The sequence below is a fragment of the Lagenorhynchus albirostris genome, chromosome 6, assembly GCF_949774975.1.
Source record: "Lagenorhynchus albirostris chromosome 6, mLagAlb1.1, whole genome shotgun sequence".
NCBI classification, from domain to species: domain Eukaryota; kingdom Metazoa; phylum Chordata; class Mammalia; order Artiodactyla; family Delphinidae; genus Lagenorhynchus; species Lagenorhynchus albirostris.
This window is the reverse complement of record NC_083100.1, coordinates 13,839,734-13,857,563: the sequence shown is the minus strand read 5'-3', so window position 1 is coordinate 13,857,563 and position 17,830 is coordinate 13,839,734. Positions and strand designations below refer to the sequence as shown.

At 35.1% G+C, this 17,830-nt stretch overlaps 1 protein-coding gene across 4 annotated transcripts in view; it reads right to left on the bottom strand.

The window, feature by feature from the left end:
• CUL3 (cullin 3) overlaps positions 1–17,830 on the bottom strand; it is a 96,830-nt gene that overhangs the window by 31,582 nt on the left and 47,418 nt on the right. For all 4 annotated transcript variants that reach the window (XM_060151960.1, XM_060151961.1, XM_060151963.1 and 1 more), the window contains 3 exons: positions 7,099–7,259; positions 5,972–6,086; positions 3,631–3,859 (listed from right to left, as the gene is read on the bottom strand). In XM_060151960.1, the coding sequence (XP_060007943.1) occupies positions 3,631–3,859; positions 5,972–6,086; positions 7,099–7,259 (505 nt within the window). The remainder of the gene's footprint in view (positions 1–3,630; positions 3,860–5,971; positions 6,087–7,098; positions 7,260–17,830) is intronic.

Here is a 17,830-nt window from a genome sequence, read left to right as displayed (position 1 = left end):
ATATTTTCCTCAGAGCAATCCCTAATATTTCCCAGGTGTTGACCTAAGCCAATATGTATATTTTAAAAATTGGTTTATCTCACTACATTGTTTTTATTTAGAAGGAAAACTCTGGACTCTATTTTTTACAAGATTAAAATGTGGAGTTAAAATACTGCTTTTCCATACGTCTAATGTATCTATGAAATAAGAATTTACTGGGAGGCTATAGTGTCAAAACTTTACAATGATATAAAAAGGCTTTATGATTGAGAACTTTTAAATATGGAGTTAGTACAGCAGTTTCTAGATCAGTGGCTGGAAAACTGTTTTCTGTAAAGCACCAGAGAGTAAATATTTTAAACTTGTGGACCATATGGTCTCTTTTACAACTACTCGATTTTGCCATTGTAGCCATAAAGAAGCTGCAGATAATACATAAATGAATGGGCATGACTGTGTTCCAATAAAACTTGATTTATGGACACTGAGATCTAAAACTTATATAATTTTCATGTGTAATGAAATATTACTTTTTTTTTTTTCAAGCAAACTGATAGTGGGCCAGATTTGGCAGACAGGCTATAATTTGCCCACCCTGGTCTACATTTATAAGAGCAACTTAGATCTTAAAACTGAAGTTGTATGTATTTTAAAGATACCTGGACACAAGTTTTACAAAAAGGGCTTCAAAATTTGTTTCAATGACTTTCAAAAGCAAATTTCATTAAAAAGTGCTTTCATCAATAATATATGTCCAAAATAATCTACACACAGCAAATCTGACAGTTTCTCACATTTGTTATAAATTACAACCAAGTTTCCCATGTTAAAAACAAATATTACAAACAATAATTTATGAACATATATACTACAGTAAACTTGGCATATCAAATACCTCATGACAAAATAGTTCCCAACTTTGTCTACTTTGTTCCTATGTTGTTACAGTTTTGCTTAGTCACATGTATATTTAACAGTATGTAAATTAATACAATTTCATTATATGTAATTCACTGTATATAAATAAATGTATGGCTTAGTGGAGAATGTGAAAGAGAAAATGAAAAATATGCATCATTCAAAAATTAAATATCATTATTTCTGTATACACTTCATAAAACAATAAAATGATACCATTCAAACTTAATTTCATAATGTTATCTGCATTTAATTATCAATCCAACTCATCCTCCGTTCATGGTGGGAAAAAACTTTTTCACTTTCTGATTTATGAGATACTTGGCTTCATAATGGTGAAGCTGTGTCTCTGACATATTCTTGACATACTGCTCACGAGCAGGGCCTAGCATAATTAAAGATACTCTGCAATTAGGTTTCTAGTGGAAAGCCAGGAAAACTGAAGCCACGATTTTAAAATTTAATTTAGAATCACAGAAAGCTGCTTATTTGTGGAGAACATTAAGTACTAAATAGAAACTATGGTAAGTGGCTATTCTGATACTCCATTATTTATGCACTTATTAAGCACTTGCCATGTGTTAGGTATACTTAATGCCTTTAACACAAGTCTCCATGCAGGTTACAGTTACTATAATTCAGGTATGCTCAACAACCTCCCCATCAAACATTTCCTAGCCTCTAATCTCCAAGCCCATTTCATCTCCCCTCCTCAATAATCCCCACCCAAGGTGACTAAGAAAGCATTAACTCAATAACTAAACAGTACATTAGAAAATTGAGGGCTTCCCTGGTGGCGCAGTGGTTAAGAATCCGCCTGCCAGTGCAGGGGACACCCTGGAGCCCTGGTTCGGGAAGATCCCACATGCCATGGAGCAACTAAGGCCACGCGCCACAACTACTGAGCCCGCGCGCCTAGTGCCCGTGCTCCGCAACAAGAGAAGCCACCGTAATGAGAACCCCGCGCACCGCAACGAAGAGCAGCCCCCGCTCACCGCAACTAGAGAAAGCCTGTGCACAGCAACAAAGACCCAACGCAGACAAAAATAAATAAATAATTTTTTTTTAAAAAAAGGATAGATTCTCATTTTAAGTAAAGGAAAATGCTTTTCATAAAGTCCTATCTGCCAGGGACCAATGATCAGGGTCATCAAACTATGGTCCATGGACCAACTACAGCCCGCTGCTTGTTTTTGTACACCTCACAAACTAAGAATGGTTTTCACATTTTTAAATGTTTGAAAAATAAAAGTCAAAGTTTTATAGGAACACAGTCAAGTTTAATTCGTTTGTGTTATTGCCTATGCCTACTTTCTCACTATTACAGCAGAGATGAGTAGTTTACTGTCTGGTCCAAGCATCTAAAATATTTATTATCTGGCCTTTTACAAAAAAAGCTTGCCAATCCCTGACAGACCATAGGCATCCAGGAGTAGCTTATTTTAGAAAACATGACAAACATCTTTAAAAATCATTTTTGTTTTGCTTTTATAAAAAAGGTTTACCAGAAGGGTCTTTTAAAAAGTAACTTTCTCTAGTTTAATAAAAACAATAAATTTACATACAACTTTTTAGGAACTTAGCACATATATAGAAATATAACCATTTGAAAACACAAGGCAAAGATTCCACTAGAGAAAGAATGGAACAACCTCTCTGCTTACCATCTTTGTTTTCCCTCCTCTTACATCCTCCTCTTTTAAATTATTAACTTAAAAAAATTTTTTCCCATTCCCTACCTATGTCATGACCCAACAGGCAATATGCATTTATTTTATAAGAAATACATGGCTAAAATATTGCTAAGACTTCATCTAAGAGCACCAAATTTGTTTATTTTTAAGTACCATATCAGTGACTTATCCAGTCATAGTTTTAAAGAAAATCTTCAGAAACTGAAGAGGACAACATGACTATTCTTTACAATTTCTCCTTGGGTACTTGTTACAAAATAACATTTTAGGAAAATCAGGTAAATAGCCAAGAAGAGTAAATGTTACAGTTACCTCCAAAATGTTTACTTTTAAGCAATTCTCCTTTCTCCTCTTTCATTCTGTAACAAGATATCCAATCTACTAATTTATCTAAATATGTCAACATGGAAGACACATATTTTTGCATTTTTGGTACCCTTACCACAACTAACTCCCAAAGAAATGCTTACAAAAATTTTAAGATTGGAACTTCAGGTTGTAAAAGAATCACAAAAACTACAGGAGAGTGTGTGGGAAAGAGGAGTCTAAAAACCCTGGTATAGAAATATAAAGTACAGGAATAGGTGAGGATCATTGAACTTATAAATAATATTAATCTTCTTCTTTTTTTTTAAGCTCTTTTATTTTCTCCTCTATTTTTTCTTTTCTCCCCTTTGGTGCACCGTGTGGCTTGTGGGATCTTAGTTCCCCAACCAGGGATCGAACCTGTGCCCCCTGCAGTAGAAGCACGGGGTCTTAACCACTGGACTGCCAGGGAAGTCCCTAAACTTACCTTTTGGGTTAAGAAAAACAAAAAGTGAGGAGACTTAAGATGAAAGAAGAAAAAAAGCCGCTTGATTCACTAGGAATATCTAAAATCCTCATTAATACGTGTAAAGTAACAACAGTGATAAATTAATGACAAACACCACAACTTCTTGAAAATTGACATTCATAAACTACAATAGGAAAAAAAAATACTGAGAACCTGGTAGAACTATAAGAATTTAATTATTTTTCAACTGCTAACACTTACCTTCTGTCTTTCCATTTTTCAACATATGTACTAGCCCCGAATTCTCCATTTCTACTATAGTTTTCATGTGCTTGGAAATGAGTTCCCTCTCAACCACCTTTACAATTGGCTCTTCAGTTGATTTGTCAAGGCAGTGCATCACTCGTTCTATTTCTTCATTAATTCTAGCTTCTACTTTCTTTATATATACTGAAGCACTGTTTTCTGCTAAAAATTTCTGGCTTTCCATCTGCAAATAAGAAGCATGATTTTTTTTTTTAAAACACAGAAGCAAAATGTGCTTCTGCTTTTAACTGGGTTTCTACAGTTTCTCATAAACCAAACTAAATATCCCAAGCACTATTAACATTTTATATACTGTCTTATTATATATATTCATATAGTCCGAATTATACCCTTTAAAGCATTACTTACATAAGACTTAATTAATACATTATCCTTAAGCAGCGTTTTTCAGACTTTGCCAGTGTATTCCAAATAGCAGAAAAAGTAAGCACACGCCAGTGAAGATCAAAAGTATAGAATGAAGCATCTGACCCCAAGTGAGAGTGGGAAATTCTTCTTTGATTTGTTTTATTGTAAAATTATGCCTAAAAAGATTCATCATGTTTATCATACAGTTTTGCTGGCATACTGGTAGTTACTAAAGTCCTCCTGCCACCCCACTCCCGCTCTCAAAGGAATATATATAAAGTTTGAGAAACAGAGCTTTTGAGTTACTATTAATCTTGTCTTCTAACACCAGCCTTAGAGAAATTCCAGTAAATTTTAAATGTTGGCTCAACTGACTTCAATCTCATAGTAAAATTAACAAATATACCTAAGAATTACATAAAAGATGTATTAATATAAATTATGTACAAAATGTAATAACATTTCCCATTCTCTTAATAAAAAGTAGTTTATACCAAATGTACAATGGATGGCTAGTGGGAAGCTGCCGCACAGCACAGGGAGCTCAGCTCGATGCTCTGTGACCACCTAGAGGGGTGGGATAGGGAGGGTGGGAGGGAGGCTCAAGAGGGAGGGGATATGGGGATATATGTATACATATAGCTGATTCACTTTGTTGTACAACAGAAACTAACACAACATTGTAAAGCAATTATACTCCAATAAAGATGGTAAAAAAAGAAAGCAGTTTAAAATAATCAAGTTTCTAAGAATAAACATTAACACACCAAACAAAAATCTTGGTGAGACCGTCACTTCACTGTCAAAACTGTATTTTATATATACACACAGATATATCCATATGCCACTGTAACACACTTTGGGATCCTGACAATTAATCACCTACTGGTATTTCTATACTGTAATGAAGGTAATCAAAACAAATGCAAACGTCAAAAACGTTGCCAGAAATATCTAGAAGTAGTTGCTGTGTTACCAGAAAATAAAGCCTGTTTCCTACATTATAAAATTAATAGTTCATGAAGTATGGTCCAGGCTCACCAGTACAGGCCACACAAAGCTTCCTGATGGCTACAGGCTGATTTCTGAAAAGCGGCCTGGGGGTTACGCCAGTCCAAAGGACACCAAAACCCACCAAGTCTACTTCTATACTCATCCGATGGCTTCTACGAATGATGCACTGTAGAGTTATTGTATCGTTCTATTCATTTAGTTCCTTAAAAGGTTATTACTAAAGCTGACCAGTAAAGTCTACTTTAGCAACACTACAAAGCTCCTACTATAAATTGCTCAGATAGTTGAGGCTTTCAGGAAGAACGCCTGATTATCATGACCTTATAAATATTGTCTTATCATTTGTCGTAGTACTCAGTAATTGTTATTATCATTTCATTACAAAATAGTACCGGTTTAGCTTTACTTTCAGCAACGTAGTTGATTCGGGGTTGTACATACTGCTGCAAATTTTTATCAACTGTAATTACTGACTTTTAATTTCCTAATCAACAGCTCTTAAGACATATATATGCCTTATGGGATCATGCATATATCTATATTTATTTTACTAGTAACTTATATTACCAAAAAGCCTGAACAGTGAAACTTCATTGGTAATGTACTGCCTGTGAATCTATGGTAAATAATTAGTAACATATAAATATAATAAAATTTAAGGTTATTTCTAAGTTTATATGTTTTATACATATAATTTTTAAAAAATCACGTAAGTCCAACCTCTTCGACTTATTTTCAGACAGTTCCTTCACTGGAATGTGAGACTGTGGGGTAGGTGTGCTGAAGGGTGTAATTTGCACCCTCTTCCCCAAAGGGCCTCAGTACGAAAAGGTCAAAATGCTTAAATTACTAACTATATTCGGTAATTTTAAGAACATCTTAAGAGAGTATTTATTTATATCTCACTGATTACCTGAAAAAACTCTGCAGACATTTCCAAAAAAGGAGCCTCAAAATCTTCTTCATAGACTGATCGTCCTTCGAGACCTAAAATCATTAACATCTGGCAAGCATTTCTTATTGCGCCTCTGTCAAAAGAAGTTAAACCACTTGATAATAAAAACACATTAAAGATTCATGTAAAAGATGCAGCAGAAGTAGCTAGAAAAACTTTCAGAGCAAGTTTTTTTTAACCAAAGTGACCAATCTCCCATAAGCAACTAATTTATAACATAAGGATTTAGAGTAATTTTAATTGGAAAGCCTATCTTGACTGCACAGCTATTTATCTCAAGTTGTTCTCATGCTGTTCTAACTTAGGATTTTTGAAGAAAATATGTTTAAAATGACTAAATATTCCTGTGTATTTAAAAGTGCAAAAAGAATAAACAGCCTATCAGGAAGCAGGGAGGAGAGAGGGAGTCTACAGCACTTGACATGGGTACAACGCACAGTTACTCCTAGGCAATATAATTTTTTTGCACCAAATGGCTTTTGGGCAATCGTGACCAAGCACCAAAGCTGAAATAAAAAGAACTTTACAAGTCTTCCTCTAACAGCTGCTTTGAATACAAAGAAGCAAAGAAAGCAGGCTTGCATGTTTCAAGCCACTCTGGCTGCAGTGTCACAAAAATGGCACTGCAACAATGTTTGGGGGGGTGGAATATGACTTAACAAAAGGGGTACAAGAGTTCTTAGTCATTTTAGACTATGTTCAACATTTTTTTCTTCAAAGACCTTAAAAATAAATGCTAGCCAAAAGCCCTTTTAAAGAAGAAAAAAATATTATCAAATAGCAAACAAACAAACAAAAAGAAAACAGCATAAAAAATACATTAAAAATCAAAAAGACTAATGGCTGATTTGCTTTTTAAAAGTATATTCAACAAAAGCTTAGGATAGTTTCTTCTAAAAATAAATGTGTGCTTTTTAGTTACAATCTAGCTAACTTTGTTAACTGTGATATAAGGTTTTTGAGTATTTTCATAATATGCTGGACAATCAAACTTTAATTTACTTTAATAAAATTAAGACAGTGAATCGATTCTCAAGATATAACCACTAAAAACCAAAACCCAAAGAGTAAAAAGATTATTATACCGGTCTACAACTTCTCCTTTCCGCTCTCTGGCAATCATATCCAACAGCGTTTGTCGTAGGTGATCCCTAATACACCCGTAACGTACAACTTGATCTCGAAAAATAATTAATCCCAAATTGTACACATTCTCCACATTATTTTGTTGTACATACACACGGTCCTGCAGTTAAAACAAAATCATAATATAAACATTAGTACAACTCTTGCGAACATAAAAATAATCCTTTTGAGTTACAATAATAAAGGAAATAAAATTCCAAAAGTGGTCAATTTTGCAGGTGAGAAACACTTCAAGCAACATGGAATTTTCTAGTACCTCCTAAGTTATATAAAAGTTATATATAGTAAGTCCTTACAATTTACAATTGCTACTGAAACAATGGCTATAGGCGGTTGCCCATTTGCCCTAAGAAAAAGGGAGGAAAAAGGCAAGCACCCCACCCAGGGAGAGAGGCAAGTCAGCAGAAAGTAGAGGAGAAAGGTAGACAGCAAGGCAGGCAGAACTTCCTTTCTCCCAAAGTCATACCATGCACAAATATGGTTCTTATTTTCTTAAATACTGTACCTGAAGATCATATTCTTTAAGTAAAATTGAGAGCTGAATGAAATACAGATGCATGTGACTTAAGCTGATTGTTTACTGGTAAATGTTGAAAGGTTCTAATGCTTATAACAGAGTAGCATTCAGTATTACATAATTAAAACACCCCTAGCTACTGCCGTTTCAGATTATTTACTGGTAGTCATCTAACTTTCAAGTTCTTACCAACATGATTACTGGTGTCTCACTTAATAGAGTACAGATAATCCAGAATTATTGGCCATAAAAGTCCTATTTTGTGAAATATTTTAAAATCCGTATTTACACCAAAATACACTGAAATAAAACTACTGTTCTTAATTCACAAAAGGATTAGTAACAGAATTCCTTTCTGTGCTTAACCAGGATCTCTCCGGGCTTTGGCGGGTCTGTGAACTCCTAAAATTTTAAAATTATTGTGTGTTTGTTCTTACGTAAGTATTTGGAAAGAGTCCGTCCGTAGCTTTCACCAGATTCTTAAAGGCATTTGTAATCCAAAAACAGTAAGACTCACTGCAAACTGTGATCTCTGAACTTTTAAAGGAACACTGTTAATACAAGCAACATCAAATAGAATACAAGGTAAACATGAACAGAAGTTCTACCATATTAGTATTAAATGGTCTTGATCACCTTTCTAGCCAATTTTTACTAAATTCTCCATGAGTAGCACTCTCTTCACAGACACTATCCTCCAACTTTCATTCATCTCACACAACGGTACATACCTAATGACTACAAGGAAAGCTGCTCTTTTATTAGCATTGTTGGTGCTCACTTTCTACATTTTATATCACATTTTTCAAATCCTGACAGCAACTTCAGTTAAGTTCAAAATTTTCATTGATGACTTCTTCAATAAATTCTTGAATTTCATACTTCTTTCCTCAAGATCTTAAATTCTGAGTTTTGCCCTGACCGCATCCCTCCTCCTTTCTGATGGCCTCACTGTTTTCTTTGTACTGAAGTTACTCTTTACTCTCATGACCTTCAGCTCCAACACTCCCCACCCTCCACTACCATACTGATTCTGGCTTACTTTTCAGCATAAAACAAAACACATTCAATAAAAACTGGTATAAATCTAATAATTTATAAAGCAATGAGAAAATAATCACTCCAATTATTGAGTAAATTATTTATAAATTTGATATTTACAATTTTGATTATAAATTTCTATGGTACAGATTTTGTACCAAATACAGAATCACTCTTACCCAATGCAATCAAAACCAGTAACTAGCTAGCTGATGTGGTAAAAGAGGAAAAATATTAAACACACACACACACACACACACACACACACACACACACACACCCCACACCACACCAGCACCTTAAACATTTTAATTTAAAACATATAAGCATTCACTGAGATAAAGACTTTTTCTCTGAACATGAGTCCTGTGATTAGAAGTCAATGCTGTCTTTCTCACATATACCCATACATCATAAATATCTAGTCTGTCTACTTTCAGTCTCATTAAGATGGCTATTGACCAGAGACAACTGTGAAGCAATGTAAATGGCCTTCTAGATTTTTACAATTTCCACTCCAGTCTAAATTACCAAATTACCCAATATTTAGTGATTTGCCTTTGTCAAGTCTTTCCAAAACATTCAATCTAGTTTGCCAAATAATAAATTTAATTGTTTTTCGCATTTTTATTGACTTACACAATATAAAATGATGTAATAACAAGAAGTACAACTAGCATAAACAGGCCTGAAAACAAATACAACTGACTCTCAGTAAGCAAAGCTCAACTGACAAGAGCAAAACAGAGAAGATACACTGAAAAGCAGTGGAACAGCACTGAGAGAACTTTGTATCCATCAGGCTGTTTCACAGCTAGAACAGAAAGTACTGTTAATTCGGGCAGGTACTGTTAAGTTTCAACTGTAAGATATGCCTCTGTGACATTCAGCACATCTTGTGGGGGATATATAACATCACATACATATGATATAAGCAAACTTAACATATGTCTACTAAGACACTAACCTCTTTCTTAGGAAACCAAATGTTCTTAATTTAGGCTAAGAGAAATGTCAAAGAACCAAGTCAGATTTTATTGTTTTTGGTGAAAGGCAAATACTTTTAAGAATTACAGAACAAAAGACACATGCTATGTAATCTTCAGAGTAAACAAAGAGTGTTAAAGTGAAAATTTTTTAACGTTTTCCCCTTTTGGCTTTATTGCAGTTATATGCCGTAAAATTCACTCATTTTAAGAGCATGGTTCAATAATTTACAGTAAATTTCTATATTGTGTAGTCATTGCCACAATCCAGTTCTAGAATATACTTCCATCACTCAAAAAAAAAAAAGAAATAGGAAAAAAGAAAAAGATCCCCCCAGCCCTTCCGCAGTCAATCTCCACTTCCAGCACCTCTGCTTTCTCTTTCTATACATTTCCTTTCCTGGACATTTCATATAAGTGGAATCATAGAACATGTAATCTTTTGTGTCTGATTTTTCATCAAGCGTAAAGTTGCTAAGGTTCATTAATATAACATATATTAGTATTTCATTCCTTTTTTTGGGCTGAAGTATTCCATTGTATTGGATATGCCACATTTAGCTTATCCATTTATCAGCTGATGGATATTTGGGGCTGTTTCCAGTCTACTATGAGTAATGTTGCTATGAACACTTGGGTACAATCTTCTTGTTGGACGTATGCTTTCATTTCTCTTGGATGGATTTCTATGAGTAGAAGTACTATTGAGCTACATGAAAATTGCCAAATTGTTTGTTTTCTGAAGTGGACATGTCAGTTATAGAATTCTTCCTATTATCTCTGGCTCTACCATTAGCTGGTGGTGTGACCCTGAGTAAGCCATTTACCCACTCCGGTCCTGGGTAACATAAAGGGCTGGTGAAGACAGTCTCTAAAACTCTGATTTCCTTTGAAGCTTTACTCTCTGATCAAAAATTAACATATACTAGGGATCAAGACACATTTCAATATTACTCCTTCCCTTTCTGTTATCAGTCTCCCCTGGCCTGGGTACTCTCTTCTCAATCCTAAACACAGTGATGCTATCACTACCAAAGCAGGTGCGTCTATAACCGTATTGGCCTATAATATCTGCTATCTTAAGCCCTGTGGCAAAAAGACAGAAAGAGAGCCAGGGGCAGCTGATGAGTTCTTCAGGCATAATGCATACGGAAGAGAACAATGTTTCAGAGTAAAAGAAGCCAGGTATGATGGGAACACATGGTTGGAGTATTTGAGCAATGCATAGAAAATTTACATCCATGGAGGATGACTGGGGATAAGGGAAGTACAGATGTTGTAGGATAAAAACCAAACCCTTGTCTTTTAATGTGAGACTGTCAAGGTGTATAATGATTATAATTAAATGACATAATATTAAGGAAAGCCGTTAACCCTGAAATATGATTATAGATACCAGAGAGCTAATAAATAGAGAAGGGAAAACCTGCAAACATGAGTACAGCTACTTAAATGAGTAATACCAAATAGTCATTTATATTGTTTGGTACATATGATTAACTACCATCAAGTAAAATAAAAGCTATGCACACATACACCTGAGTGCTTACGTGTGCGTACATTAAACTAATGCAGGCACACATCCACAATAAACTTGTGATCTGCACATGATTATTAAAATATCTGCTGAATGAACATGCTAAATCTTCTGTTTACTGTTTATCAGCACTATCAGAAGGAATTCAGCCTGTGGGTACACAACAGCCTCTCATAATAGATTCTAACAGGAATCTCTCTTTGTTAAAAAATAAGTGGTTAATTTTATGTAATACAATATCAATTTAGCTCTAATCATTTAAATCACTGGAGGACTTTTTATTTTGTATACCTTTCTATGTGAATATTTAATGTGACCAAAAGGTAGTTTGTATGAGTCCAACATTAGTCATTTATCTACTGAAGAGAGCTCAGCAGAGATAGAAAGCTGGTGGTTGCTTCTATTTGCCTTTTGAAAGCCAAAATACAGGCATTTTAAGTATAAAATGTTCTGAAAAATCCACTTGAAAGCCTCACGTCTGGATCAAACATTAGATTTACTAAAGGGATGTGAGTTTCATAACTACAGAGATAAAATTACATTTAAAATCTGTTTATGGTTCCCTCTTGGGAGATGCTATTCCTAGACCAAGCAAATCTTTTCCCCTTAACTGATGGCTTCACCAAGACACCTAATCCACCAAGATACCTAAATATTTAACTAATATATGAGAGCTCTAACTCAGCATGCAAAAGTATTCTTAGATGTGTCAAGACACACTATGCGAAAATATAGATTTTATGAAAGCTAAACCTGTGCAAAGTCAAGGAGTGACTGTGTAAGTGGGCTAAAAAGCTTCATGACTCAGGGAGTGGTATTTAAATAAAAATAAAACAACAAAAATTTGATAATGAACCTCAAAAAATAACTCTTACTACTTTATCCACAAGAAATGGTACGGGAAATATTTTTAACCAACAGTCATTGTATCACGAAAAAGCAAACTAGGATAAATGTGTACTCGGCATAGGAATCAATGATGCACCCAAGGAAAGGACAAAATTATAAGCTCTTTCAATATCACTCATATCTAATGTCTCATTTGAACAATGTTTTCTTGTAAGATTAAACAGGTATTTGGGAAGCAAATTCTAAAACTAACCTTTGGGTTACATTCAACTCTGAACACTCAGTACTACAAATATAAATACAATAGTCCTTTGTCTCAATTATTTTTTGAGGGAGCTTGTTATAAAATTTTTGCTTCAAATACCAGCAGTTCAGTACTTTTAATACAACCACTAACGAACTAAGGGCAGTTATGGATTAGTACTCATTTATCTACACTTCCCTGCTTGATCCCACTTATGACCAATGGTAGCTATTTATTTAGGCAAAGACCACTTTTTAAACTGAAGTGAACAGCTCTGAAAGTTGTTTATCAAGCACACTGTCAAGGAGCTTAATTAAACTTAAATAATTCTTCTTTCACTTTCTTGTCCTCAAGGCAAGATCTGTAACTGTTTTCGTTTATGTTTTTTTTAAAAAAAGAGACTAGAAAAGTGGCAGGAGCCCGCATGCTGCAACTATGACCCGGCACAACCAAATAAATAAAATAATTAAATAAATTTTTAAAAAATAAAAAAATTTAAATAAAAAGGGTAAATATATAAATAAAAACAGAATTACCATATGATCTAGCAATTCTACCATCTAGGTTTATACTCAAAAGAGTCAAAAGAAGGGTTTTAAAGAAATATTCATACACCCATGTTCATAGCAGCATTATTCAAAACAGCCAAAGGGTGGAAACAAGCCAAGTGACCACTGACAGATGAATGGATAAGCAAATGTGGTATATCCATACAACTGAATATTATTCAGCCTGAAAAAGAAAGGCAATTTTTAAAATTGATGCAACATTGGTTTATAACATTACATACATTTCACGTGTACAACATTATATTATGACTTCTGTATACACTACAATGTGCTCACCACCAAATGTTTAGTTTCTGTCATTATACAGCCAACCCCCTTTACCCATCTTGTGCTGCCCCCATCCCCCTTTCCCTCTGGTAACCACTAATCTGTTAAGGGAGGGAATTCAGACTCAGGCTACAACATGGATGAAACCTGAGTTGCAAAAGGACAGATACTCTATGATTCCACTTACATGAGGTAGGTAGAGTGGTCTAATACATACAGAAAGTACAATGGTGGTGACCAGGGGGTGGGGAATGGGGAGTTATCATTTAAAGGGTATCGGGTTTTAGTTTTGCAAGATGAAAATTCTGGAAATGAATGGAGGTGATGGCTGTGCAACAGTATGAATGTACTTAACACCACTGAACTAACTGTACACTTTAAAATGATTAAGATAATAAATTTTACGTTATGTGTGTTTTACAACAACTAAAACAAACGAACAAATACTGTTTAAAAGCATCAAAGAGCACCAAAAGCAACCTGGACTTGCGGGACCCGGATTCTGGAGAAAAGACAAGTATACTGAGAGGAGCCCTACATTCGCCTTCACTCGTTCCCTTGGGTCATTTGTTGTATTTGGAGGACTGGAAAAAGAGGCCAAGCAGAAAGTCACAGGTGGGCTGGCTATCAAGCAGCTAAGACTTATGAGGCAAAAGTCTGAAGAAGAGAGAAATGTAAAGAAGAGCCAGAAATTCTGCAAGCAATTTTCACTGAGATGTTTATTGACACATCACCTAAGCGTGGATGAGACACCAAAACACCAAACAGAAAGCAGCACTGGGAGACTAAAGAGCTGAACAGAGACTGTTGGCAGACTTGCAGTAGAGAGAGACAAAAGCTGGTATCTCAAGGCACCAGTAACTGTGAAGAGCAAACCAGTAAACAACTCAGGCTTTTAACTGAGACCCCAGAAGGGGTTATTTCCTGTGCGTAAAAACATGCCCTGGAAAAAAAGGCAAACTGAAAATAGATCAACCTTAACAAAGTCTAAAAGCCAGCTTCAACGAGATCATGGTGATCTTTGATCCTATGAAGGAAAACATCATCATCCAGGGCCTCCACAATTTTTCATACACAATGTTGGAAAAATTACCAGGCCTGTCCCCACACCAAAACAGAACAAGCACCCCAGGATCAAATGTCTAAAAACTAAGGGGGAAAAGCCCCAGGAAGTCAAAGTATTCTAAGACTCTGATACTATCCAGAAGTGGTTTAAAAAAAAAACTAATATAACGTAAACTATAAGTCAAGGATCTATGTTGTAATCTCTATGGTAATCCCTAAAATAATAATAATAAAAGTATATATAAATAACAGCTAATGGGGGAAGGGGATAGGATAATAAAGCATACTTGATTCACCTAAAAGGAGGAAAGAAAGCTGAAAAAAATCAAAAGAACAGATAAGACAAACAGGAAAAAAACAAAACAGGATGGCAAAAATAAACCCAAATACATCAGTAATCACATTAAATGTAAATGAATTATATGCTTCAATGTAAAAACAAAGGTTATCAGATAGGTTAAAAAGCATGTTGTTATATGGTACTTACAAGTGACACACCTTAAATATAAGGACACAAAAAGGTGGAAAGAAACGGATGAGATGAAGTTTGCCATGCAAACATTAATTGTAAGAAAGCTCATATAGTAACACTAGACAAAGTAGTCTTTAAGCAAGAAGTATTACTAGTGATAAAAAAAGATATTTCAGAAAAAATAAAAAAGTCGATTCAATAGCAAGATAAAACCCTAAATTGATATTCACTTTGTAACAAAACCTCAAAATATATAAACTAAAAGAATAAACAAATCAAATCTGAAGATTTTAATATTTCTTGGTAGTTGATAGAACAAGCAGACAAAAAGTTTAGTAAAGACGTGGAAGATCTGAACTTGATTAGTAAATCTGACTAACTTACAACACTTTATCCAACAATTGCAGATTGAAAAACTGAAATTAACTGAAATTAAAAACTTCTCTTCAAAGACACCACTAAGAGAAAAGGCAAGCCCAGAATGGAAGACACTACCTCACAATACATATATTATTTGACAAAGAACATTTATCCAGAACATATAAAGAACTCTCACAAATTACTAAAAAAACAAACCCCAGAAAACCCACATTTTTAAAAAAAATGGGCAAAAAAATTGTGTAGTTTAATTTATGTTATATATCAAGAAAAGTGTTTCTAAAAAAATTAGAAGAGGACTTTCAAATTAGTTTAAGGCTAATATCCTATCAAGTGGTTAGAATAATTGCTACCGTATCTAGTATTTGTGTTGAGTTTCTAAGTGTTCTAATAATGATGGTTTTAAATAACTTCTGATGACAATTAGGTATCTAAAGCCTTAGAAAGTCACTTCTTCAATGAGAATTTTATTATCAAATTCAAAATAAAAAATGAGAAAAGAAACAATACTAAACATTTCTAATATGTTTGATAGCTTACACCTGGATCATTGATAAAATCACTGTTCTTAAATTAGGCTTGGGAAACCAAGATTATCTGCCCAAATGGGATGTCCACATCATAAAACTGCCCAGTGATAGAAGAAACTGGAAAAAGGAACCCAGTTGTTTAGAATATAGTGTCTGATACATAATACACAGTCATTGTATACCTGCTGAATGAATGAATTTATCCACCTAAGCACAAAGGTGAATGAATGTTAGCTCAACTCTGTGTAAATAAATTATCGTATATATATATGATATTACATAAAATTATCATACACACACACACACGTGTATATATATGGGGAGCAGCCCCTTTATGGACAAAAGTTTCATTTCCTTTCCTACAGCAAGATATGACTGCACCACCACAGGGCCTACCTCTGGCTGAATTAATACTTGCCTCCCTAAACTCAGTCATAGATTGCTACATAATCAGTGCACACACACAAAAACAGTTCACAGGGCATAGTAATCAAGGTGTTTATGGCTCTATTAATTTGTTTGAAAGAGGAGCTAAAATGGACGGCAAGGAAGAAATCCTAATTATCAAGCACAATACTCTTAACCTTTACAGTATTTACGATGTTGCCCTAGTTTTATTTTACATAAAGGCCTAGTACCTGGCTTTTGACCTAACCATAAAAAGATGCCAAGGTATTATACTGTCAGTCACAAACGCAAACACTAGAGCACATATGGGGAACCTGTCTTGCGCAGACCTTTCTTGCAAAAGCAGTAAGTAAATATATTGAACAAGCGTGAAGCTTAACAGTCCCAAAGCCACTTGATCCTATTTTCTTCTAAGATGTTATTTTGAAAACAGAGAAAGTACCAAGAAGACTCATAAGCAACCTACCTATGTTCTTCCAGAATACAGCTATTTTCAAACTTTTCTCAATGTGCAATCTAGAATACAGTAAAGACGCATTTTTTTGGAACTAAAAGTATCAAAATCTACGAGAGAAAAAACAGACTCACAAATTCTGTGATCTCCATGTTCTCATCCTGTCTTCTGATCTCCAAGGACATACAAATCCTTGGTAGCTTCAGCAAACAGCTTACATTATTTCTCTCAACTCTACTCCTTGACATCTATCACCTTTGGTAACTGCAACTTTCATAATAATGACCAATCTGACACACTCCTTACAGATGCCTAAATTTTCATCTCCCATCTTATCAGGATTCCCTTCACCCACATATTGATATGGACAAATCTTGAGACTCTTCATAGAAGACATCAGGTGTCCCTGGTATTACAGACCCTCTTTCCTCCTGCCTCTCCTCGGTTACACTTCAACTGCTCCGCATTCTAACTGGAGCTCCAGGTCTACTGATCCCTTACACCTAATACTTCTGTTTCCTGGGACCTTGTGATTCACTTGCCTGCTTATTAAACAGCACAGATCCACGATCAACGATTTTAACAATGCTACTATCTTAGAATTCTTCCCCATACCGAATAAGCCAAATTATATCAGTAGGTTTTCCTTAGTTTTTGAATATTCTTCTCTGAGACTGCTTAAGTACCTCCGAAAAAAGGATAAACGCTGCTGACTGCCTCCACCATACAAAGTTTGTGCCAGCTTACCCTAAATTACCTCCTCACAATTACAGATGATCCACTTAGTTATTTATAGATAGTTGACCCCAGCACAGGGGATATTCCAAACTTCCTCCATGTGTTAGTTTCCTATCATTGCTGAAGAAATTACCACAACTTTAGTACCTTACTTATTCTCTAACAGTTCTACGGTTGAGAAGACTGAAAACAGTTTCACTAGGATAATCAAGATGTCGACAGGGCTGGTTCTTTCTGGAGGCTCTGAGGGGGAAATCCACTTCCTTGTCTTTTTCAGCTTCCAGTAGCCACCTGTATTCCCTGGCTATAGCCCCTTTTCCATCTTCAAAGCATTATCACTCCAATCTGTCTCTGTCATCATACTGACTTCTCTTACTCTGACCCTCCTGCAACCCTCTTATAAAGACCCTGCACTTCTACTGGGCCCACCAGGATAATCTAGGAAAACATCATCTCATGATCCTCAACCTAATCACACCTGCAAAGTTCCTTCTGCCATATAAGGTAACAATCCCTAGGTTCCAGAGGTTAGTCATGGGCATATCTGGGGGTCCATTACTCAGTCTACCACACTCCTCAACACCTGACATGCTTCTGTCACCCGTAACTGATGGTC